General features: G+C 41.4%; 1 protein-coding gene across 6 annotated transcripts in view; it reads right to left on the reverse strand.

The window, feature by feature from the left end:
* Positions 1-25,509, reverse strand: part of PREX2 (phosphatidylinositol-3,4,5-trisphosphate dependent Rac exchange factor 2) — a 328,942-nt gene that overhangs the window by 42,591 nt on the left and 260,842 nt on the right. For all 6 annotated transcript variants that reach the window (XR_012157169.1, XM_073330905.1, XM_073330907.1 and 3 more), the window contains one exon: positions 11,652-11,754. Coding sequence is in view for 5 of the 6 variants with exons in the window: in XM_073330905.1 (XP_073187006.1) it covers positions 11,652-11,754 (103 nt within the window). In the remaining variant the exon portion in view is untranslated. The remainder of the gene's footprint in view (positions 1-11,651; positions 11,755-25,509) is intronic.

The raw sequence follows: 25,509 nt of genomic DNA on the forward strand, positions 1-25,509 counted from the left end.
GGCCAGGATGGTGTTATCAGGAAGATCACCGATGGATTGTAGTTTCCTCAGGAAGTCAGTGGTGTCTCGAAGGTAGCTGGGAGTGCTGGTAGCGTAGGGCCTGAGGAGGGAGTCTACATAGCCAGACAATCCTGCTGTCAGGGTGCCAATGCCTGAGATGATGGGGCGCCCAGGATTTCCAGGTTTATGGATCTTGGGTAGTAGATAGAATATCCCAGGTCGGGGTTCCAGGGGTGTGTCTGTGCGGATTTGATCTTGTGCTTTTTCAGGAAGTTTCTTGAGCAAATGCTGTAGTTGCTTTTGGTAACTCTCAGTGGGATCAGAGGGTAATGGCTTGTAGAAACTCGTGTTGGAGAGCTGCCGAGCAGCCTCTTGTTCATATTCCGACCTATTCATGACGACAACAGCACCTCCTTTGTCAGCCTTTTTGATTATGATGTCAGAGTTGTTTCTGAGGCTGTGGATGGCATTGCGTTCCGCATGGCTGAGGTTATGGGGCAAGTGATGCTGCTTTTCCACAATTTCAGCCCGTGCACGTCGGCGGAAGCACTCTATGTAGAAGTCCAGTCTGCTGTTTCGACCTTCAGGAGGAGTCCACCTAGAATCCCTCTTTCTGTAGTGTTGGTAGGGAGACCTCTGCGGATTAGTATGCTGTTCAGAGGTATTTTGGAAATATTCCTTGAGTCGGAGACGTCGAAAATAGGATTCTAGGTCACCACAGAACTGTATCATGTTCGTGGGGGTGGAGGGGCAGAAGGAGAGGCCCCGAGATAGAACAGCTGCTTCTGCTGGGGCTGAGAGTATAGTTGGATAGGTTAACAATATTGCTAGGTGGGTTGAGGGAACCATTGCTGTGGCCCCTTGTAGCATGTAGTAGTTTAGAAAGTTTAGTGTCCTTTTTCTTTTGTAGAGAAGCAAAGTGTGCGTTGTAAATGGCTTGTCTAGTTTTAGTAAACTAGTAAAAAAGATCACAGACATGAAGGTCGCTATCTTAAAACAAAAAAACTTCAAATCCAGACTCCAGCGAGAAACTGCTGAATTGGAATTCATTTGCAAATTGGATACTATTAATTTAGGCTTAAATAGAGACTTGGAGTGGCTAAGTCATTATGCAAGGTAGCCTGTTTCCTCTTGTTTTTTCCTACCCCCCCCCCCCCGATGTTCTGGTTTAACTTGGATTTTAACTTGAAGAGTGGTCAGTTTGGATGAGCTATTACCAGCAGGAGAGTGAGTTTGTGTGTGTATGGGGGTGGGGGGGATGTGAGAACCTGGATTTATGCAGGAAATAGCCCAGCTTGATTGTCATGCACATTGTGTAAAGAGTTGTCACTTTGGATGGGCTATCACCAGCAGGAGAGTGAATTTGTGTGGGGGGGTGGAGGGTGAGAAAACCTGGATTTGTGCTGGAAATCACTTTAGATAAGCTATTACCAGCAGGACAGTGGGGTGGGAATAGGTATTGTTTCATATTCTCTGTGTATATATAAAGCCTGCTGCAGTTTCCACGATATGCATCTGAGGAAGTGAGCTGTAGCTCACGAAAGCTCATGCTCTAATAAATTGGTTAGTCTCTAAGGTGCCACAAGTCCTCCTTTTCTTTTTAGGAATAATAGTGCTTTCCTACCTCACAGGGATATTGTGAGGATGAATTCATTTAAGCATGCAAGCTGCTCAAATACTATATTGATGACCGACACAGAAAAGTGAACTTAATTAACAATGGAACTTAATTAACCTGACTTTCCAAAAACAGTCGGCAAACAATGGCATATCTACTAGACTTATTATTGCCAACCAAAGAGAATAGATCTAATAGACCTACTGTTAGGATATAGATATTCAGGCCTGTCTGCAAAGGCCTGTACTTTAAGAATTTAGGTGTATTCTTATCACTTGGCTAGTTCTAGAGGTATAAAAGAAAGAATCAAAATCACTGTCTGCTGGTGTAAGGGCCTTCTCTTACTGTGACAGTCTGAGGCCCTGTTCTTAGGCTAAGGCCTTTGGCTAAGCAGCAGAGGCAGCCATAAGCTAGGAAGCGAACAGTCACATCCTCACATTCCAAACTAGTCACATTGAAATAAGGTGCTATTGGGCTGTCAGGCACTATCAGGACAGGATTGTATTCCTATCACCTCCAGAGAAAGGGAAGTGCCTAGAAAATGTAAAAGGAAACTTAGTTTGATAGCATCCTGTCTGGCAAGAACTCACTTATCAATAGCTGGGATGTGAAATCCTCACTTCTGTATTGTTTTGTCATTATAGTTCCCACTTTGCTATTGTTTGTCTGTATAATCTCTGTCTGGTTCTGTGATTGTTTCTGTCTGCTGTATAATTAATTTTGCTGGGTGTAAACTAATTAAGATGGTGGGATATAATTGGTTAGCTAATCATGTTACAATATGTTAGGATTGGTTAGTTAAATTTCAGTAGAATGATTGGTTAAGGTGTAGCTAAGAATAATACTATATAAATTAGGGGCAAACAGGAAGTAAGTTGAGATTCGAAAATAAGGAAAAAGGAACTTGTATTTAAGCTTGCTGGAAGTTCACCCCAATAAACATTGAATTGTTTGCACCTTCGGACTTTGGGTATTGTTGCTCTCTGTTCATGCGAGAAGGACCAGGGAAGTGGGAGAGTGAAGGAATAAGCTCTCTAACACCTACTATTGCCAATCTTTGTTTTCTAGTTTTTAGAGGAAGCAAAACCTATTCATTCTCTCTCTCTCTCTCTCTCTCTCCCAGGTCAAATGCAAAACAAAATGAAGACAACAAATAACTGCACAAGAAGGTATAAACAGATTAATCTCACAATAATTAAAGTGAGATAATATTAAATTTGTGTGGGATACAGGTAAAGCTATATCTAAAATAAAGACATATCTGTAGTGACAAACCGTGCAACGGTATGGCTCAACCATTGATTGGATTGAGTATTACAGTGAGTAAACAAATTGCATTTTGGCTAAAATTTGGTACCTCAGTCCACTACCACAATAAAATCCCCACGTTAGTACACAATAAAGGACTCAAACTAAAGCTGGAACAGACTAAATACCTGCAGGCAGCAGGTATTCACAATTAGAGTAAACAGACACATGCAACTTAAAAATCAGTGTTTTGTTATCTTATCTATTTTTTAAGTTTAATGGTACTGAAGAAAAAACAACCCCACACTTATCTACTTAAATAACTCTAGAACAACTATGAAAAATTAAATTCATGAAATGGTTCATAAATAGCATTGCTTTCATGTTTTATAAAGTACAATATATTCTGAGAAATCAAAAATATTGATTAAAGTTTTTAACGTTAGATATTGGCAAAACACACATCATTGGTACATCTAATTTGGAAAACCCTGATGCCAATATCTCTATGACACAGGTAACTCTACCATCATTCATAAACCACTTTGAGTTCTTTGACATGGGTATGTATATATCAAAGATAAATTGCTGATGGTCAAGATCCATGTGATTAATTTAACTGAATACCAGTGTATACATAATATATATGAGAATATATTAACATTAATCATATGTAGATCTTGACTTTTAACACTGTAACTGCTTCTGAGGAAGAAAAATAACAAATTTTTATTTACATCACCCACTAGACAAATTAATCCTAATATCTAGCTAGCATAGTAAATCAAAAGTGTTGATTTCAAAGGATTCTGGCTTTATACATCCATCTAATATATTGTTTATCAGGAGAACAAATTAGACCTTACTTAAACCACCCCCACCAACAGATTCATTTTTTCTCCTGGGGGGTGGGAGGTGGGAATCAGGATTACTAATAATGTGATCCTTCATCTTCCATTTTAGTACATCTACATCACTTGTGAGTTTATTTTTTATTCAAGAAATAAATTTGCTTTTTTTTTTCTGCACATCTAATATTTTTTAAACAATAACAATCTGCACGTTGAAATTGCTAGCCCCATATTGCAGTAACAGATAGCACAGTTAAAGGGCATTAGAACTCTTTGCTCTGTGAACCGATAGTGCCTGGGCACTCATGGAAGATGACCTTTAGCTTTGGGTAGAGAAAGTTCCACCATCAGATCTGTAAATCAATTTATGAAGTGGTATTTCCATTGTCGTTAGAAAAAAAAAAAGAAAAGACAGGCCCACTCTGCGAGGACACTTACATAAGAACGGCCATACTGGGTCAGACCAAAGGTCCATCTAGCCCAGAATCCTGTCTTCCAACAGTGGCCAATGCCAAGTGCTTCAGAGGGCATGAACAGAACAGGAAATCATCAAGTGATCCATCCCCTGTCATCCACTCCCAGCTTTTGGCAATCAGAGGCTAGGGGACACTCATAGTATGGGGTTGCATCCCTAATCATCTTGGGTAACAGCTACTGATGGATCTATCCTCCCTGAACTTATCCAGTTCTTTTTTGAACCCAGTTCACAATACCCCCAGCAATGATTTTCACAGCTTGACACTTGTTTAAGGAGGGCAAAAAGTGACCATATTTTTGTGACGTTCTGTACCCCAAAGCAATACCCTGGCACTCCCATATTTACAATGGTGATATAATTATGATATGTTTTATGCAAAGTATGCCTTGTAAGGTATCATTCTAAAAGTCTTGATCTGTTGAACGTTAATATCTCATTGGAATGTATGTGCTGTCATTGTATCTGAAGTTATGAATATTAACTATGTACCAGCATTTTAAATGTGTTTGCTCCTACAGTAACTCCCACAAGGTAGTTTATATCCAGTCTAGCCAGCACATTGTGAACAGACTATTTAAGCTAATGGCCCATCAATGAACACAATGGGCCATTTCAGAAGCTTATCCTCACCTGATGGACTTTTCTAGGGACGTTCTAGTCAGAATATGGGTAATGACCCCTGCTATGACTCATCGAAGAATGCAAGGGCATGTGACTGGAACATATGATACTGGACTCCATCTTGTGCCTGTACTTTTACACTAACTGTGCCTGGGGTTTTTGTTTGGGACAATGAAGTGTCATGGCAGAAACTATAAAAGGGGAAGTGACATCATCACTTGGCCTCACTTCCCCCACAACTCAACACCTGGAAACACCATAGGAACAAAGTCTGAAATGGGGATGTGGTCCCAAGCTGAAGGGATTTCTAGCCCGTGTATGGAAGATTGATGGACTGTTTGTACCATCAGGGTGAGACACTGCTTGATTCAAATCCTGTCTAGTGTAAGGAACTTAGATTGTGATTTTTTTTTATTTTTTAGGTAACCAACTTTGGTCTGTACACTATTACTTACAATCACTTAGAATCTATTTTTCTGTAGTTAATAAATCTGTTTTATATTTTTTACCTAAAACAGTGTGTTGTTTGAAGTGCAAAGTGAAATCTGCTCAGGGACAGGGGCTGGTGAATTGTCTTCTCCACACTAAGGAAGGGGCAAACTGAGTAAAAAACTTACACTGGTCAGGCTTCTGACCAGGGCTAGATGATACAGCTCTGGGGTCCTAGGCTAAGGAGCTGTGGGGGGTTGGCTGGAGCTCTCTATTGTTGGTTCATGAGTGGCGGGCAAAAGCACTCATGTAACTTCAATTGGGTGTGTCCATGCTTATGTATGGCTGTGCAAGTGCAAGACCTGGAGAGGACTGCAGCTTATCACAGCCTTACAGTGTGAGAGGGGGCCCAGACTGGTATGCCAGAGGGCTCAGCTGTATCCCAGTTCCAGGTTGCACCTCAGGGAAGTCCGTCACAGTTTTGAAAAAAAGTAGCTTACATTTGTGCCTATATAATCAACTGAGCACAAAATCTGTATCGCAGTGTTATAGAAAATGCAATGTTATTGTATATCCATGTCAAAGCAGTGAAAAAACGTTATTCCTTCTCCATATCTTCTTCCATGTGGACTCTATGCAAACTATGAGCTCATCCTCAACGCCTCTATCCTCTCCATATTTAAGTTTCTCTTGAAGACTCACTTTTGTCATGGTATTTATAGAGAATTAAGCTGATCTGTTTGTGTGTATGTGTATAGATATACACATATTATATATATATATATATATACACACACATACATATACACACACGCACACATATATATATATATATAGCCTTTTGTTGTTCCTTTTGTCCTGTCCTCTGTTTACTTATCTGTTCTTAGATTGTCAATTCCTTGGAGAAAAGAGCATCCTTCCTGAGTATTTGGAAAGTGGCTACCATGTAGTGATAAGAAAAATTTTAACAATAATCTCATACGCTTTTATGATCAGTTATATCAACAGCTCATCTCCCCTAACTTATTACACATTCCAGGCATTTGGGAAGTTATTCTTCATTAATATTGTTGAGGTCCCTGTTAAGGTTTTGCATTAGAATTCAATCTTGACGACTTTAGAGTACATATTGCTTTTGGGGATGTGGTTGGAGATGAAAATAAAAGCTTTATGGAGTGTTTGAGTGTGTTATCAACAGAGCTGTATATACAGGCAATACAAATGTGGAAAGGAATGCACAAGTCTTTCTCCTTAACTTTTTTCCATGCTTTTAAGGTTCTGGGTGGGTGCGTTGTGTCCTGATGCAACCTTAACTGCCATTAAACATAGTTTTTTGTTTGTTAATTTCCCAGTTTTTAATACAGCTTTGTGTATTTCAGTGAATAGTGCCCCAAAAGTCATGGAGAAAGGGAACTGTACCTGCCTGGGAATCAGAGGAATAAACCATGCCGCTGAAGCCACTCAACTATGATGATCCTTCTGAAGGGTATGAAAGGCTATGATATATCTCAGTAAATTCTTCATGTCTAAAATATTTCGTCCCCATTTAAAAGTTACTGAAAGTAAGTACACCAAGAGCAACCCTCCATATTTAGCAGTGACAACATAATTGTCAGCTAGAGAGAAACTTTGTGAAGGAATCTCTGTCACCTTTCACTTTCTGAAACATTATATAGCCTCTCATGGACTACTGGAAATTGGATACAGCCATGAGGGGCTGCAGCAGCAGGGTGCATACCTGGATTCTAGCATCAAGTCTGTCTTTTGCACTCCGCCTTCCTCTGGATGCCCCACACTGTCCCTGCAAGTCTGAAGCTTGCCAACACCAAGAATTAAACCCATGCAGAGCTAAAAGCACAAGTCCTTACAGCTTGTGCTAGAGAGACAGGCTCTCAAGCAAAAAGCTGTCACAGAGTCTTCTCCTCTGTGTATTGGACACATGCAATGTTGGAGTATTAACACAGCGTGTGAGGGTGATAGAATTTGCATTAGCAAAAACCCATTTAGACACCTGTTTTTTTAGAGTGCTAATTCTGTCAGGAGTAAGCCCAAGCGTTAGAATCTATTATTTGTATTCACCGATTTTCATGCTTGAAGAGTGTAAAAGCAGGTGATTGTTCAGTAATTTATACATTTAAAATTATTGTAGACTGGATTAAATAATGAAAAGCAGAAGTCACTTAATTTGAATGCATTGGTGGATTCCAGCTCATCCCTGTAATACTAACTGTAATAAACAGGGCTCTGATCCTCAATTCTTACAGTACAAGCATTTGTGGACTTGAAATTATAAATAACAGGGCAAATACACTGAAAACTATGTTCCAGGGGTACAGCCCAAACAACTAATTATGACATTCTTGTTACGTATGAGTCTAACCGCATTCAATTTAATAGGGAAAAAATCCACTTCTGAGGTTGCCCTATTTAAGCAGGTTTCCTCCATTATCCACTTTGGGTGCCCTCAGATGTGTTAGGGTTTGTCTACATGGTGCCAGCAAACTCACTAGAGGGGTGTGATTTGTAAAGCACTCTAACATGCTGCAGTCTGTGTAGATCCTCTTGGTGTGCTCTAAAAGGTACCTAGTTCACATTCAGGGTCTAATCTAACAGTTTGTCCACATGGTGGGTAACGCATATTACAGGAACATGATTTCTAAAGCTCATGAATGTGTTGCATATTAATTGGACCACGTAGACCCTGCTAGTGTGTATTACAAGTTCCCCTACTGCATTTTAATATAGTGCGGGTTCCATTATTAAATTATGGTGTGTGCATGTAATATCTAGTTAAAACAATTAAAATAAAATGGAAATAGCAACCAGATTATATTAAGTAAACTCAAATAACATATATAGCTTTGGGATGAAATTCAGCCCTGTGCAGAATGACTGCACAAGGTCTTTCATACTACTCAAACTCCACTTACTCTGAATCCTTAATATAGAGTTCAGAGAGCCTTCCACACTCTGCACGGTGATAAATTTCACCCTTAGTCTGTGTTTGTGTTTTCTCAGTTTGAATTGAATAATAAGATTCTCTGAAGATACATTAAATGGCACAGGGTATATTGTACCCACTATGTAATTAAAACATTTATGAATATCTGACTAGATACTTGTATAGTACGTGTATTTAAAACAATTATTCTTGTTCCCCCCACCCCGCCCCTCCAAATCTATAGTCTTGCTAAATCTACTCATTATTTCCTCCAAAAAAAGTATTCATTTCCTTCCATCCCTATTATTAAAAAGCTTTTTTAGGCCTTGGTCATCTCTCATTACACTATTGTAGCCAATCTTTCTCTCAGTAGATTACCTTTTACCTTGTCTTCCTCCAGCCTATTCGAAAAACAGCGGTACAGCCATGCCGGAGGAGTTGCCCGCTGGCTCCTGTGAGTGGTGGCCTGACATGCTGCTGCTTTCACCGTTGTGGTTCCCAGTAGAGCCCTCCGCAGATACCAATTCATATCCACGGATATCTGCATCCATGGATATAAATTTTGTATCAACATAGGGCTCTAACCATCATGATCATCTAATCTGACCTCCTGCACATTGTAGGCCACAGAACATCACTCACTCCTGTGATGGACCCTAACCTGTGGCCGAGTTACTGAAGTCCTCAAATCATGGTTTAAAGACTTTGAGTTTCCCATCTTTTCATGTGCTGTATATTTATTCCTGCTTACTGTATTTTCCACTCCATGCATCTGATGAAGTGGGTTTTAGCCCACGAAAGCTTATGCCCAAATAAATGTATTAGTCTCTAAGGTGCCACAAGGACTCCTCGTTGTTTTTAGAGAATTAACCATTTCTACTAGTTTAAACCTGAAAGTGATCCATGCCCCATGCTGCAGAGCAGGGGGTCTCAACCTTTTTCTTTCTCAGGGCCACCCCACATGCTATAAAAACTCCACGGCACAGCTGTGCCACAACAACTGTTTTTCTGCATATAAAAGCCAGGGCTGGCGTTAGGGGTAGCAAACAGGGCAATTGCCTGGGGCTCTATGCCACAGGGGGGCACCACAAAGCTAAGTTGCTCAGTCTTCAGCTTCAGCCCCAGGTGGTGGGGCTCAGTGCCCATGTTGCAGTCCTGTCCAGCAGGGCTTTGGCTTTCTGCCCTGCGTTCTAGCGAGTCTAACACTGGCCCCCTGAAACCTGCTTGCGGCCCCCCGGTTGAGAACCACGGCTGCAGAGGAAGGCAAAACTCCCACAGAGTCTCTGACAATCATAGAATCATGGAAGAGACCTCAGGAGGCCATCAAGTCCAACCCTCTGCTCTAAGCAGGACCAACCACAACTAAATCATCCCAGCCAGGGTTTTGTCAAGCCTGACCTTAAAAACCTCAAAGGAAGGAGATTCCACCACCTCCCTAGGTAAACCATTCCAGTGCTTCACCACCCTCCTAGTGAAATAGTGTTTCCCAATATCCAACCTAGACCTTCCCCACTGCAACTTGACACCATTGCTCCTTGTTCTGTCATCTGGTACCACTGAGAACAGCCGAGCTCCATCCTCTTTGGAACTCTTCTTCAGGTAGTGGAAGTCAGCTATCAAATCCTCCCTCACTCTTCTCTTCTGCAAACTAAATAAGACCAGTTCCCTCAGCCTCTCCTCATAAGTTATGTGCCCCAGCCTCCTAATCATTTTCATTGCCCTCTGCTGGACTCTCTCCCATTTGTCCATATCCTTTCTGTAGTGGGGGGCCCAAAACTGGATGCAATACTCCAGATATGGCCTCACCAGTGCCGAATAGAGGGGAATAATCACTTCCCTCGATCTGCTGGCAATGCTCCTAATAATGCAGCCCAATATACTGTGAGCCTTCTTGGGAAGAAGGGCACACTGTTGACTCATATCCAGCTTCTCGTCCACTGTAATCCCCGGGTCCTTTTCTGCAGAACTGCTGCTTAGCCAATCTGCCAATTGCCAGTCTGACCCGTGGGAAAATTTCTTCCAGACCTCAAATATATCCATCAGTTTGATCCTGAGCATGTGGGCAAGACTCACCAAGTAAAGAATTTTCTGCAGTAACCCAGAGCCCTCCCCATTTAGTGTTCTGTCTCTGGCCATTGGTGATTTTTGCTACTGGCAGTCACAGATAGGCCACATGCCATTGTAGGCAGCCCATCATACCATCCCCTCCAAAAACTTATCAAGCTCAGTCATGAGGCCAGTTAGGTGTTTTGCCCCACTGCTCCCCTGGGAAGGCTGTTCCAGAACTTCACTCCTTTGATAGTTAGAAATCTTTGCCTAATTTTGACCCTAGACTTGTTGATGGCCAGTTTATATCCATTTGTTCTTGGGTCCACATTGGTGCTTAACTTAAATAACTCCTCTCCCTCCCTGGTTCTTATCCCTCTGATGTGTTTATAGACCGCAATCATATCTGCCCTCAGCCTTCTTTTGGTTAGGCTAAATAAGCCAAGATCTTTGAGTAATCTCTAATAAGGTAGATTTTCCATTCTTTGGATCATTCTAGTAGCCCTTCTCTGCATCTGTTCCAGTTTGAATTAATATTTCTTAAACATGGGAGACCAGAATTGCACACAGTATTCCAGATGAAGTCTCACCAGTGCCTTGTATAATTTTACTAACACTTTCCTGTCTCTACTGGAAATACCTCACCAGATGCACCCTAGGACTGCTTTATCCTTTTTCACGGCCACATCACATTGACAGCTCATAGTCATCCTGTGATCAACCAATGCACCCAAGTCTTTCTCCTCCTGAGTCTCTTTCAACTGATAAGTCCGCAGCGTATAGCAACAATTCTATTGTTATTAGTCCCTAAATGCATGTTCACTATTAAATTTGCACTGTGCACTATTAAATTTTATCCCATTTCTATTACTCCAGTTTACAAGATCATCCAGATCTTGTATAATATTCCAGTCCTCCTCCATATTGACTATACCTCCCAACTTTGTGTCATCCGCAAATTTTATTAGCACACTTTGTGCCAAGGTCAGTACTAAAAATGTTAAATAAGATTGGTCCAAAGACCGATCCCTGAGGAACTCCACTAGTAACCTCCGTCCAGCCTGACAGTTCACCTTTTAGTATGACCCATTGTAGTCTCCCCTTTAACAAAATCCCTATCCACCTTTCAATTCTCATATTAATCCCCATCTTCTCCAATTTAACGAATAATTTCCCATATGAAATCCCACTGAAATCCAGGTAGATTAGATCTACTGCATTTCCTTTGTCTAAAAAAAAGTCAGACCATTCTCAAATTATCTTGTAACTAATTTAAGGAGACAGCCAGTTCTTGGATATTATAATTATCCAAGTCACTACCACTCTTGAGTAAAATGACTAGTTAATTCATTTTTTTGGCTGAACACATGAAATTCCTGTGGAGAACTGTTAACATTCTAAAGTGTAAGGCTGACTTACCTGTTTGCGCATCACATCTGTAGCTTGCATAATATAGCGAGGAGGTAGTCCGTGGCTCCGAGCAAGAATTATCGCCTGCTCCAGAGTGACACTCAGAGTGCAGCTGCAGTGAGAGACAGAATTAAGTCAGGTATCTGTTGTCATAACATCTCCTAAACAGTTACTGGTTTCTCAAAGGGTATAGATCAGAATCCAAAAACATATATTTAAGTTATTATATGGACAGAAATGTTCCTTAAAAACCTGCAGAAAGCAACATAAATGTACAATGATACTGCTCCATATTATAGCGCAGGCAAGAAACACACTCATCCTGGAAGTTACTTAAGAACATTAGAAAGGTCCTACTGGGTCAGACCAAAGGTCCATCGAGCCCAGCATCCTGTCCTCCAACAGTGGACAGTGCCAGGTGCACCAGAGGGAATGAACAGAACAGGCAATCACCAAGTGATCCATCCCCTGTCGCTCATTCCCAGCTTCTGGCAAACAGAAGCCAGGGACACCATTCCTGCCCATCCTGGCTAAGAGCCATTGATGGACCTATCCTCCATGAATTTATCTAGTTCTTTTTTGAACCATGTTATAGTCTTGGCCTTCACAACATCCTCTGGCAAGGAGTTCTTTGTTGATTGTGCCTTGAGTGAAGAAATATTTCCTTTTATTTGTTTTAAAACCTGCTGCCTATTAATTTCATTTGGTGACTCCTAGTTCTTGTGTTATGAAAAGTAGTAAACAACACTTCCTTATCTACTTTCGCTACACCAGTCATGATTTTATAGACCTCAATCATATTCCCCTTAGCCATCTCTTTTCCAAACTGAGAAGTCCCAGTCTTATTAATCTCTCCTCATATGGAAGCCGTTCCATCCCCTAATCACTTTGTTGTCCTTTTCTGAACCTTTTCCAATTCCAATATATCTTTTCTGAGATGGGGCAACCACATCTGCACACAATATTCAAGATGTGGACATACCATGGATTTATATAGAGGCAACATGATATTTTCTGTCCTATTATCTATCCCTTTCTTAATTATTCCCAGCATTCTGTTTGCTTTTTTGACTGCCACTGCACATTGAGTGGACGTTTTCAGAAAACTATCCACAATGACTCCAAGATCTCTTTCTTGAGTGGTAACAGCTAATTTAGACCCCATCGTTTTATATGTATAGTTGGGATTATGTTTTCCAATGTGCATTACTTTGCATTTATCAACATTAAGTTTCATCTGCCGTTTTGTTGCCCAGTCATCCAGTTTTGAGAGATCCTTTTGTAGCTCTTCGCAGTCTGCCTGGGTCTTAACTATCTTTAGTAATTTTGTATCATCTGCAAATTTTGCCACCTCCCTGTTTATCCCTTTTTCCAGATCATTTATGAATATGTTGAATAGGACTGGTGGGGGGACACCACTATTTACCTCTCTCCGTTCTGAAAACTGACCATTTATACCTACCTTTTGTTTCCTATCTTTTAACCGGTTAGCAATCAATGAGAGCACCCTTCCCTCTTATCTCATAGCAGCTTACTTTGGGTGAGAGCCTTTGGTGTCAAAGGCTTTCTGAAAATCTAAGTACACTATATCCACTGGATCCCCTTGGTCCACAAATAATTCTAGCAGATTGGTGAGGCATGGTTTCCCTTTACTAACCATGTTGACTCTTTTTCAACAAATTATGTTCATCTATATGTCTGTCAATATTGTTCTTTATTATAGTTTCAACCAGTTTGCCCAGTACTGAAGTCAGGCTTACAGGCCTGTAATTGCTGGAATCATCTCTGGAGTCCTTTTTAAAAATTGGCATCACATTAGCTATCCTCCAGTCATCTGGTACAGAAACTCATTTAAATGATAGGTTACAGACTACAGTTATTAGTTCTGCAATTTCACATTTGAGTTCCTTCAGAAACTCTGGGGTGAATACCATCAGGTCCTAGTGACTTATTGCTGTTTAATTTATCAATTTGTTCCAAAACCTCCTCTAATGACACCTCAATCTGGGACAGTTCCTCAGATCTGTCACCTAAAAAGAATGGCTCGGGTTTGGGAACTCCCTCACATCCTCAGCCATGAAGACCAATGCAACTAATTCATTTAATTTCTCTGCAATGGCCTTATTGTCCTTGAGTGCTCCTTTAGCACCGTGATCGTCCAGTGGCCCCATTGGGTGTTTAGCCGGCTTCCTGCTTCTGATGTACTTAAAAAAAAATTGCTATTACTTTTTTGAGTCTTTGGCTAGCTGTTCCTCAAATTCTTTTTTGGCCTTCCTAATTGGATTTTTACACTTCATTTGCAAGTGTATGTGCTCCTTTCTATTTTCCTCACTAGGATTTAACTTCCACTTTTTAAAGGATGCCTTTTTGCCTCTCTCTGCTTCTTTTACTTTCTTGTTTAGCCACGGTGGCACTTTTTTGGTTCTCTTACTATGTTTTTTAATTTGGGGTATACATTTAAGTTGAGCCTCTATTATGGAGTCTTTAAAAAGTTTCCACACAGCTTGAAGAGATTTCACTTTTGGCACTGTACCCTTTAATTTTGGTTTAATTAACCTCATTTTTGTGTAGTTCCCCTTTCTGAAATTAAATGCTACAGTGTTGGGCCTCTGTGGTATTTTTTCTGCCACAGGGATATTAAATTTAATTATACTGTGGTCACTATTACCAAGCGGTCCAGCTATATTCACCTCTTGGACCAGATCCTGTGCTCCACTTAGGACTAAATCAAGAATTGCCTCTCCTCTGGTGGGTTCCAGGACCAGCTGCTCCAAGAAGCAGTCATTTAAGGTATCAAGAAACTTTATCTCTGCATCCTGTCCTGAGGTAACATGTACCCAGTCAATATGGGGATAATTGAAATCCCCCATTATTATTATTGAGGTGTTTTTTTAATTTTATTTTAATAGCCTCTCTAATCTCCCTGAGCATTTCACAGTCACTATCACCATCCTGGTCAGGTGGTTGGTAATATATCCCCACCGCTATATTCTTATTATTAGAGCACGGAATTTCTATCCGTAGAGATTCTATGGTACAGTTTGATTCATTTACAATTTTTACTTCATTTGATTCTACGCTTTCTTTCACATATAGTGCCACTCCCCCACCAGCATGACCTCTTCTGTCCTGATATATTTTGTACCCTGGTATTACTGTATCCCATTGATTATCTTCATTCCTCCAGGTTTCTGTGATGCCTATTATATCAATATCGTAATTTAATAAGAGGCACCCTAGTTTACCCATTTTATTATTTAGACTTCTAGCACTGTTATATAAGCACTTTAAAAACTTGTCTCCTTTTAGCTGTCTTCCATTACACGATGAAATTGAATGGGACTCTTTTTTATTTGACTGTTTCTGATCAGACCCTGCCTGTATTTTATCATTTTCCATCCTCTCGTCCTCACTAGGACACAGAGATTCTCTATTAATAGATCCTACCCTAAGGGATGTCCAAACACGTGCTCCTCCGCACTTGTCAGCGTTCCCTCAGTCCTTAGTTTAAAAACTGAGCTACGATCTTTTTAATGTTAAGTGCCAGCAATCTGGTTCCATTTTGGTTTAGGCGGAGCCCATCCTTCCTGTATAGGCTCCCCCTTTCCCCCAAAGTGTCCCCAGTTCCTAGTAAATCTAAACCCCTCCTCCCTATACCATCATCTCATCCACATATTGAGACCCTGCAGTTCTGCCTGTCCAACTGGCCCTGCACGTAAAACTGGGAGCATCTCAGAGAATGCTACCATGGAGGTCCTGGTCCTTCAGTCTCTTACCTAACAGCCTAAATTTGGCCTCCAGGGCCTCTCTCCTATCCTTCCCTATGTCACTGATACCTACATCACTGGCTCCTCTCCAGCACTACACATAAGTCTATCTGGATGTCTCGAGAAATCCGCAACCTTCGCACCTGACTGGCAAGTCACCATGTGGTTTTCCCGGTCATCACAAACCCAGCTATCTATATTTTTAATGATCGAATCGCACATTACTAATACCTGTCTCTTTCTAATAGCTGGAGTTCCCTCGCCCGGAGAGGTATCCTCAGTGCGAGAGGATACCGTATCATCATCTGGAAGGAGAGTCCCAACTATGGGATTGTTTCCCTCTGCTCCAGTTAGATGCTCTCCTTCCCAGGGACTTTCATCCTCCTCAACAGCACAGAGGCTGTCAGACCGGGGGTGGGACCGTTTAATGTGTCCTGGAAAGTCTCATCTATGTACCTCTTTGTCTCCCTCAGCTCCTCCAGTTCAGCTACTCTGGTCCCCAAAGTCCATACACAGTGTCTGAGGGCAAGGAGCTCTTTGCACTGGATGCATACATACACCACCTGCCAAGCATGTCTACACTATAAACTTAAGTCAACCTAGGTTAGGTACAGTAATTACTGCAGTGGTTCATGTCCATACTGCCATTCTTCTGTTGGTGGTATGCGTCCTCACTAGGAGTGCTTCCACTGACTTAAGAGGGGCAGTGTGGGGGCCTGAAAACCAGGGTTCTCAGCTCCATGGGTAGCTCCCCACCAGCTCCCCGCTTCCCACTGTGAATGGGGCAGCTGACCAGACACACACAGATCTCCCTGCCCAAAGACTGGCTGCCCCCTTGGGCTCTCCACTCCTCACCAGGAGCACAGCAACAAACCAGACGCTGGGCACATAGCTCCCAGCTGAGGGCAGCCAGGGTTCCGGCAGGGAGATCCATTTCTGGTGTCCAGTCAGCTGCACCATTCCTGGCAGGGAGCCAAGAAGCCCGGTGCAGTTGCCCTGTTCTGGTGGAGAGCTGAAAAGCTCAGTGTAGCTGCCCCGTTCTCAGTGGGGAGCTGAGAAACCCGGTGTAGCTGCCTCATTCCCAGCTGGGAGTGGAGAACCCTGGGGGTGGGGGCAAACTGGACTCCCAGTGGGGAGATCTGTGCCCGGAATCTGGTCAGGTACCGTGCTCCTGGTGGGGAGCTGAGAACCCAGGTGGCAGCCCAGATTGGAGTGGGGAGCCAGGAGCCTGGGTGGAGCCTGGCTGGGAGCGGAGACCCCAGGGGGACAGCAGGGCTCCCCATGGGGAACCCTGGAGGCAGCCTGAGTCAGGAACACGGGTGGCAGCCCAGCTTGGAGCAGAGACCAGGCAGCAGGCTGTCTGGGGAGCCCGAAGCTGACTTTCTTGTCAATATTATGGCTCCAGTGGAGCCATGAAATTGACAAGAATGACAGCTAATAGCTGTAAGTAACGCAGCATCTACTGGAACACTGTGTCACCCTAACTACACTGACATAAGCTCTATGCCTCTCATGGATGTGGAGTTATTAGTGTAGTAGGGCACTTAACACCAACAGGAGCAAGGCTGTAATTTATACACTGACTTAATAGACATTAGGTCTACGTAAGCTGCCTTATGTCAATCTAATGCTGTAGTATAGACCAGGCTCCTCCTGTGTGCAAAATAACCCCTCTCCAAACATTAGACATATTTTTGGACACATTACAATGAGAGGGAACACTGAACAGTTTACAGCTTTGATAAATGTAATTGCAAAGGTTAACAATTCTTTTGGTCCATGTAATTTCTCAAAGTGCCTTGATGTTATTTAATATATGCAACTTCAGAGAGACTTTTTCAAGTCATTAAGGAGAGGAGAATTTGGCCCTTAGCTAGCAACTGGAGACAACACTTTCCTAGTTTTTTTTTTATTATTTAAAATTAGCAGCCCTGGTGATATCAAACTTCACTATTAGCTGTATCTGTACCGTACACCTAAAAAAGACTGAGGGATACTACATAGTTTTCATGAATTAAATTTATCAGCCCCGATTCTCAGTTCTGTTCAGAGGAGTTACAATGGCATAAAACTAATGTCAAATGGGGAGATTGAGACTGAAAAGTGTGTGGCCCAGAGCAAGTCACTTCAGTGAGTCAGTGACTCCCAGCTTTGTGCTCATTCTTCCAGACCACACTGCCCAATACATTTTTGGGAAGATGTAGTAGTTAGAGGTGTCTTCAGTTTTGGGCCCCAATTCTGCTCTAGTTCAATCAAATGACAAAAACCCCAATGACTTGAGTGGGGGCAGGATCAAGTCCTTTGCTACCTTATTCATTTATGTCTCTTCATTTGATAAGCATGGGGAGTAAATTTCAGAGTGTAAAGTCCTGCCCTGAAACCATTCCGGCACCAGCACCCGACAAAAAACTAGGGACAATCAGCTTGGACACACCAGCTGACCTCATCTATTATGGTGAGAGAAGGGTAGAAAGATGATTTTTCAGATAGCCAGGACAACAGCCACACAGGGCTTAGCAAATCAAAGTCAACTCCTTGAGCAAAGCCTATGTATTTCTTGGATGGTGTAACACATAGTGTTTGGTTGTACTACCTAACAGGTAGGTAGCTGCAATCTGCACCAAATGAGTTTCTCCGTAGTCTTTCAGTGTACCGCCAAACAAAGCACACTGCAGTAATCAAATCTTTGCATCCAGCAAAATGCATATATAAAATGCTTTCTCCTCCATAGACCTTTACAGTGTCTGTTCCCTAATTTGTTAAAAAGCTAACAAAAGAATCCTCAGACACATAGTTAACATTTGTTTTCTATACACCTTTGGTCAAATACTGACCAGAAGATTTTGCATGGCTTGTATCATGCACACTTCCATGGACAATATATTTCAATCAAATAATCATCCTGCTAAGCAGAAGATCTGTAGGAGGAAAAATGTGTGCACTTAGCTGATGCACTCATCTAAAAAAAAGGTGATAAGTTTTAAATACCACTAAGTACATTTATGGACTGTAAAAGTTTCAAATTAATAAGCTTTAAAAGGAGATACTGAATTCAATCTTTTTCTTTATTAATGTTTTTTTGTGCACAATTTAGAAACTAAGTGATTTCCTTCAATAATTAAATCAGTTCAGTTCCCTAGTTTTTTCTATACACTGACCTCAAAGTTAACATGAAGCAAGACTCCATTGATCTTTGATCTTATATGCTTTGGTTTAATACTGCATAGCTATACTTTCTAAGCTCTGTTTCTGTTAGAGCCTGAAGAAGAGCCTGATTGTCACAATGGGTAGCAAATTACTCCACAAGCACTCCATTCAATATAATGAGACTACTCAATGTGGCAGAATCAAATCCCAAGTCATTTGTCTTCACAGAGAAATTGTACAGCTCCAGTGCATACTCTCGAGTACAGTACTTCACATGTCTATTTATTAAATTATCTATTAAGTATCTGTTACGAGTAGAAGGAGATACCTGATGTATTCCACATGTGAGAAACATAATTCAGCCAGAAATTCCCACATTAAGTTCACCTTGAAGAATTAGCTGTGGACAACGATTTGAGATGAAGCTATCCATCATCTGACAAATGCTGAAACAGCAATTCATCACAGAAATTCTGAGAAAACTGAATGCAAGGGTACAAGACATACCTCCCCTTTCAACAATTAAGTGGTCAAGCAGTTAAATCACCACAGGGAGAAAAGTTAGGACAAACAGAAAATAGCATCATGAAGAACAACAGATCAGACTGCTTAAGAGCTAGGTAACTACTGGCGTATAACCCTGAAGTACACAAAGCCAAACTGAAGAGTTGACTTGCTTTATATGTCTGCAGCAAAAAAGTAATAATAATTCTAAGAGGTGCATTTTCATAGCAGCACGGAGAATTAGCAGTGAAAGTCACTCTAAGGCGAATGGGAGTGGCGCTAACTATCAATATGCCTCTCTGAAAATGTAACTGTGCAACTAAGATTGAAAACTAATGCATACAAATATACTCTTTTGATATATTCATTGCTTCTTTTCAAAAGCACCACTAAGTCTTGTATTTGTTAAAATCTTTGGAACAATGTCATGACTTCATTTTAACACAGAATTTTATTAAAGTTAAAATTTACGATTGTGCATGATTTAGTTGTATTTGCTCCTGAGACACCAAAATGGCTTTGATAAATGGTTGCCATAAAAATAGAAATGATTGATTCATGTTATTTCTCAAATAATTAATGCATTAGTTCCTTATCAACCAGATAATAATGACTAAGGCTACATTTTAATCCTGGGTATTTTTAGCAAAAATCATGGACAGGTCATGGGCAGTAAACAAAAATTCACGGCCTTGTGACCTGTCCATGATTTTTACTAAAACTACTCTTGACTAAAACTTCCGGGGAGCCCCCCAGGTAAGCGCCGCCCAGAGCCCGCCTCACCCCATCCTGTGCCCCAACCCTCTGCCCGCTCCCAAACCCAACCTCTGCTGCATGAGACTGCCCCAGCAGTGACCGGTGCGAATGGCGCAGGGGCTGCTTGAGCTGCTCTTGAGCCAGGTCCACCGCGCACTGCAGAAGTCACGGAAAGTCACAGAATCCGTGACTTCCATTACAAACTCACAACCTTAATAATGACATAAAGTTACTAACTTATTACATATTACCAACAATAAAGCTGTAATTGCTTTACTTTGGTTGGATAACTAGATAGTTAAATAGACACATTCTATATTATAGATATTATAAATAAACCATTTAATAATGTTTCACTGAGATGATTAATTAATAAATCAGTATTTACACTTTGGTACTTTTTCACAATTATTTAAATTTAGTTTTCTGCCAGTCATGGCATATAATTTACATACCAATATTTGTTTTTATTTCAAATAATTGTTTCATTTTCTGCTTGAATTACATTACAAAAAATTGTTTTGTATAGTCAATTTTTTATAAGAAGCAACGTGGATGCCATGAAATGCTGCATATTCCTAACTGCAAAATGTTGCAAGCAAAATCACCATGGCAGCCAACTGCTGTGAAAAAAAAAAAAAAAAAGAGGGGACGGAGAAAAACCACAAAAAACATCAAAGAAAGCTACCCACCGAGGATAGACAGAACTGACAAAGCTAGGTATCTCAGCAACAAAGTTGTCAAGCAAAATAAAATGAACCAAATGCAAAACTAAACAAATGCACCTTGCATGTTGTTCTGAATGACTACGAAAAGCAGTCAGTTCCAAGTGTGAGGGGTCTGCTCAGAGAACACTCTCCTTGTGGTCTTGAAAAGATTAATATTAGGAACTTATGGCAGGAGTATCCCTGAATATATATCATAAAGTGTTCAGTGGCAAATGCACTGTTGCCATATAGGGTCAGAGTCCAGCAAGGTTGAAGGGTCCCCAAGACCATTCAAGGATTTCTAGGTTATCAGCCACATCCCTGGAATTTTACAGGGAGCCAAAGCAGCTATGCAAACCATAAGAACCACCCACCTCAAGGGTTAATAAGCAAGATTTATCTAAGGTTGTAAAGCAACTCAGAACCAGATATAACCAATGTGCACAACTGGCCCTTCAGCAGAAAAGAAACTAGATAAATCAAAAGAAGAAAATGAAAGAAAAAAGCTCTTTTTAGAGCACACCCTAAACCCCACCCTAACATTCTGTCAATGGAAGCAAAAGTCCCAAATCCTCATACCTCAGAGTTTAAATGAACAAAAATCTGTTTTTTTCCTTTCTTCAGGTCAGAGAAACAAAAGCCCCCAATTCCCTTTCCTCAGCATTTAAACATGTCAGACTAACAAATCCCCTGTGCAGGCAGCTTAATTCTGTCAACATAGTTGTTTGGCTTTCCAGGTATACCCAAGCTCATAACTTCCTCTTTCTATAAGTTCCAGCTGGTTTCCTGCAAAGTTAAGGAAGTTCAATTACTCCTAGCCCCTGCCTATTATTCCTAGTCTCCCAGAAGAGTCCTAGACCAGAACCATGAGTCTTCTTGACAGTCCTGGGACCCAGGTGGGTGGTATGCCCAGTCATGATGTCATCTATATAGCTGAACAACTTTGCAAACATCTTCTTGATCAAGACTCCCTTAACAGAAAAGGTTGCATTACATTTTCAATCACCAATATTCCCCAGCTCTGGGATTCATTTGTTTTTCATTGAATGTCATGCTGCTTTGTTTCCCATTTGTTACATTTGTAACATGTCTTTTGTAACAAATGGGAAACAAGCTGCATGACATTCAATCAAAAACTGTATATATATTTTAATATTTCATCTTTTTCAGTAAGAGCACTATAAAAGGGGAGTTTGAGTGGGAGTTTCTAAAGGGAGTTTGGGGGAAAGACTAAGAGAGCCAGGCAGAGGAACAGACAGGCTAGTGAAGGGAGTATGTGGTGGTCTGGTAGTGTTTTGGTGTTCGTTGAGGGTTTGTTCTGCTGAGGGTGGTGGTGTTTTGGTTTGGTTTGTGTTTTCCGGACTAACAGGACTTAGGTGAGAAGGCTATGACAAATACAGAAGCAGCAGTGGTAGTGACTCAAATAGTGGAAGACACAATGAAGATGACTGGATGCAGAAGCTGTGGCATGTACATGATCCTGGAGGGGGTACCTGAAAAGAGTTTCGTCTTTATGAATTGCAGCCTGATAGAGCTGATCAAAGAGAAGATCTGAAGATTGGAGATGCAGGTGGGAACGCTGGTTGAGTTTAGAAGGGGGTTCGAGCGGATGATGGAGCAAAGACATGAGGAGGCTGAAGGGAAAAGCTCAGACCTGCAGATGGAAGCAGGACCAAAGAACTCTGAGGGGATACTGCTGGGTGAGAAAAGTGGACAATGGAAGCATGTGACTAAGAGAACCAGGCAAAGGAAAAGACGGGCTAGTGAAGGAGAAATAGAGCTCAGGAACAAGTTTGTGGAGTTGGAAAATGAAGAAAGGGCACAGCAGGTGGTCACTGAAGGTGAGAGGGCAAGGAAGAAGAGAAGAGCAGATAGTCCTATAGGAAGAGGGCAAGAGTCAATGGAGATAACAACACCAAATATGAGCCCCAGGAGGATACAGGATGGGTTGCAGAGGATTGCAAGGGACAATAGGAATCGAGAGGACTTGCAGACAGAGGGAACAAGGGATAGACTGGACAATCACACCATGGCCAGGAAAAGGCAGATCTACGTGATTGGGGATTCTTTACTGAGAAGGATAGACAGGCCTGTAACAAGAGCTGATCCAGAGAACAGAAGGGTGTGCTGTCCGCTGGGTGCTAAGATACGGGATGTGGACCTGAGGCTGAAGAGGATCCTAACGGGAATGGGAAAGAATCCATTGATTATCCTTCTTGTGGGAACACATGATACAGCTAAATTCTCACTGGAACGTATCATGGGAGACTATGCCAGGCTGGGGAAGACTCTTAAGGAAATCAAGGCTCAGGTGATCTTCAGTGGAATTCTGCCTGTTCCTAGAGAAGGGCAACAAAGGTGTGACAAGATTATGATGCTTAACAGATGGCTCAGGCAGTGGTGCTATAAGGAGGGCTTTGGATGTATGGCCACTGGGAAGCATCCATGGACAGAGGATTGTTCTCTTGGGATGGACTTCAACTGAGTAAGGAGGGAAATAGACTTCTAGGGTGGAGGATGGCACAACTGATCAACTAGGAATTTGGGGGAGATGGTTGGGAGATGGCCAGGTAATCTCCACGCTGGATTTTCTCTTTGAGAGGGAAGAAAACAAAGGAAGAAAAGATACAGCTGTGGGTAGTAGAATGGACATAAGGAGGAAGGGTAGTGTACATACCAATGTAATAGGTAATATTGGCAGTAGAATGTCTATGCCTAATCGGGTAAAGAATGTGAGCGAAGCCAAACAGCAAAAATTAAGATGTTTGTACACCAATGCAAGAAGCCGAGGTAATAAAATGGAGGAACTAGAGCTACTGGTGCAGGAAGTGAAACGAGATATTACAGGGATAACAGAAACATGGTGGGATAATAGTCGTGACTGGAGTACAGGTATTGAAGGGTATGTGCTGTTTAGCAAAGACAGAAATAAAGGCAAAGGTGGTGGAGTAGCATTGTATATCAATGATGAGGTAGACTGTAAAAAAATAAGAAGTGATGGAATGGATAAGACAGAGTCTGTCTGGGCAAAAATCATATTGGGGAAGAAAGCTACTAGAGCCTCCCCTGGGATAGTGCTTGGGGTGCGCCTGGATCCAATTTGGATATGTTTTTAAAGAAGTAAATACTAATGGGAATTGTGTGATCATGGGAGACTTTAACTTCCCAGATATAGACTGGAGGACAAGTGCTAATAATAATAATAGGGCGCAGATTTTCCTGGATACCATAGCTGATGGATTCCTTCACCAAGTAGTTGCTGAACCGACAAGAGAGGATGCCATTTTTTATTTGGTTTTGGTGAGTAGCGAGGACCTCATAGAAGAAATGGTTGTAGGGGACAACCTTGGTTCGAGCAATCATGAGCTAATTCAGTTCAAACTAAATGGAAGGAAAAACGAAAATAGATCTGTTACTAGGGTTTTTGATTTCAAAAGGGCTAACTTAAAAAAATTAAGCAAATTAGTTAGGGAAGTGGATTGGACTGAAAAACTTGTGGATCTAAAGGCGGAGGAGGCCTGGAATTACTTCAAGTCAAAGTTGCAGAAACTATCAGAAGCCTGCATCCCAAGAAAGGGGAAGAAATTCATAGGCAGGAGTTGTAGACCAAGCTGGATGAGCAAGCATCTCAGAGAGGTGATTAAGAAAAAGCGTAAAGCATACAGGGAGTGGAAGATGGGAGCAATTAGCAAGGAAAGCTACCTTACTGAGGTCAGAACATGTAGGGATAAACTAAGAAAGGCCAAAAGCCATGTAAAGTTGGACCTTGCAAAGGAAATTAAAACCAACAGTAAAAGGTTCTATAGCCACATAAATAAGAAGAAAACAAAGAAAGAAGAAGTGGGACCGCTTAACACAGAGGATGGAGTGGAGGTTAAGGATAATCTAGGCATGGCCCAATATCTAAACAAATACTTTGCCTCAGTCTTTAATGAGGAGCTTTAGGGATAATGGTAGGAAGACAAATGGGAATGACGATATGGAGGTAGATATTACAACATCTGAGGTAAAAGCCAAACTTGAACAGCTTAATGGAACTAAATCAGGGGGCCCGGATAATCTTTATCCAAGAATATTAAAGGAACTAGCACATGAAATTGCAAGCCCATTAGCAAGAATTTTTAATGAATCTGTAAACTCAGGGGTTGTACCGTATGATTGGAGAATTGTTAATATAGTTCCTATTTTTAAGAAAGGAAGAAAAAGTGATCCGGGTAACTACAGGCCTGTTACTTTGACATCTGTAGTATGCAAGGTCTTGGAAAAAAATTTGAAGGAGAAAGTAGTTAAGGACATTGAGGTCGATGGTAATTGGGACAAAATACAACATGACTTTACAAAAGGTAGATCATGTCAAACCAACCTGATCTCCTTCTTTGAGAAGGTAACAGATTTTTTAGACAAAGGAAACGCAGTGGATCTAATTTACCTCAATTTAAGTAAGGCATTTGATACGGTTCCACATGGAGAATTATTAGCTAAATTGGAAAAGATGGGGATCAATATGAAAATTGAAAGGTGGATAAGGAACTGGTTAAAGGGGAGACTACAGCGGGTCACACTGAAAGGTGAACTGTCAGGCTGGAAGGAGGTTACAAGTGGAGTTCCTCAGGGGTCAGTTTTGGGACCAATCTTATTTAATCTTTTTATTACTGATTTTGGCACGAAAAGCAGGAATGTGCTGATAAAGTCTGCGGATGACACAAAGCTGGGAGGTATTGCCAATACAGAGAAGGACTGGGATATCGTACAGGAAGATCTGGATGACCTTGTAAACTGGAGTAATAGTAATAGGATGAAATTTAATAGTGAAAAGTGCAAGGTCATGCATTTAGGGATTAATAACAAGAATTTCTGTTATAAACTGGGGACGCATCACTTGGAAGTAACGGAGAAGGAGAAGGACCTCAGAGTATTGGTTGATCACAGGATGATTATGAGCTGCCAATGTGATATGGCCATAAAAAAGCTAATGCAGTCTTGGAA

Source organism: Lepidochelys kempii, chromosome 2 (genome assembly GCF_965140265.1).
Source record: "Lepidochelys kempii isolate rLepKem1 chromosome 2, rLepKem1.hap2, whole genome shotgun sequence".
Taxonomy (NCBI): domain Eukaryota; kingdom Metazoa; phylum Chordata; order Testudines; family Cheloniidae; genus Lepidochelys; species Lepidochelys kempii.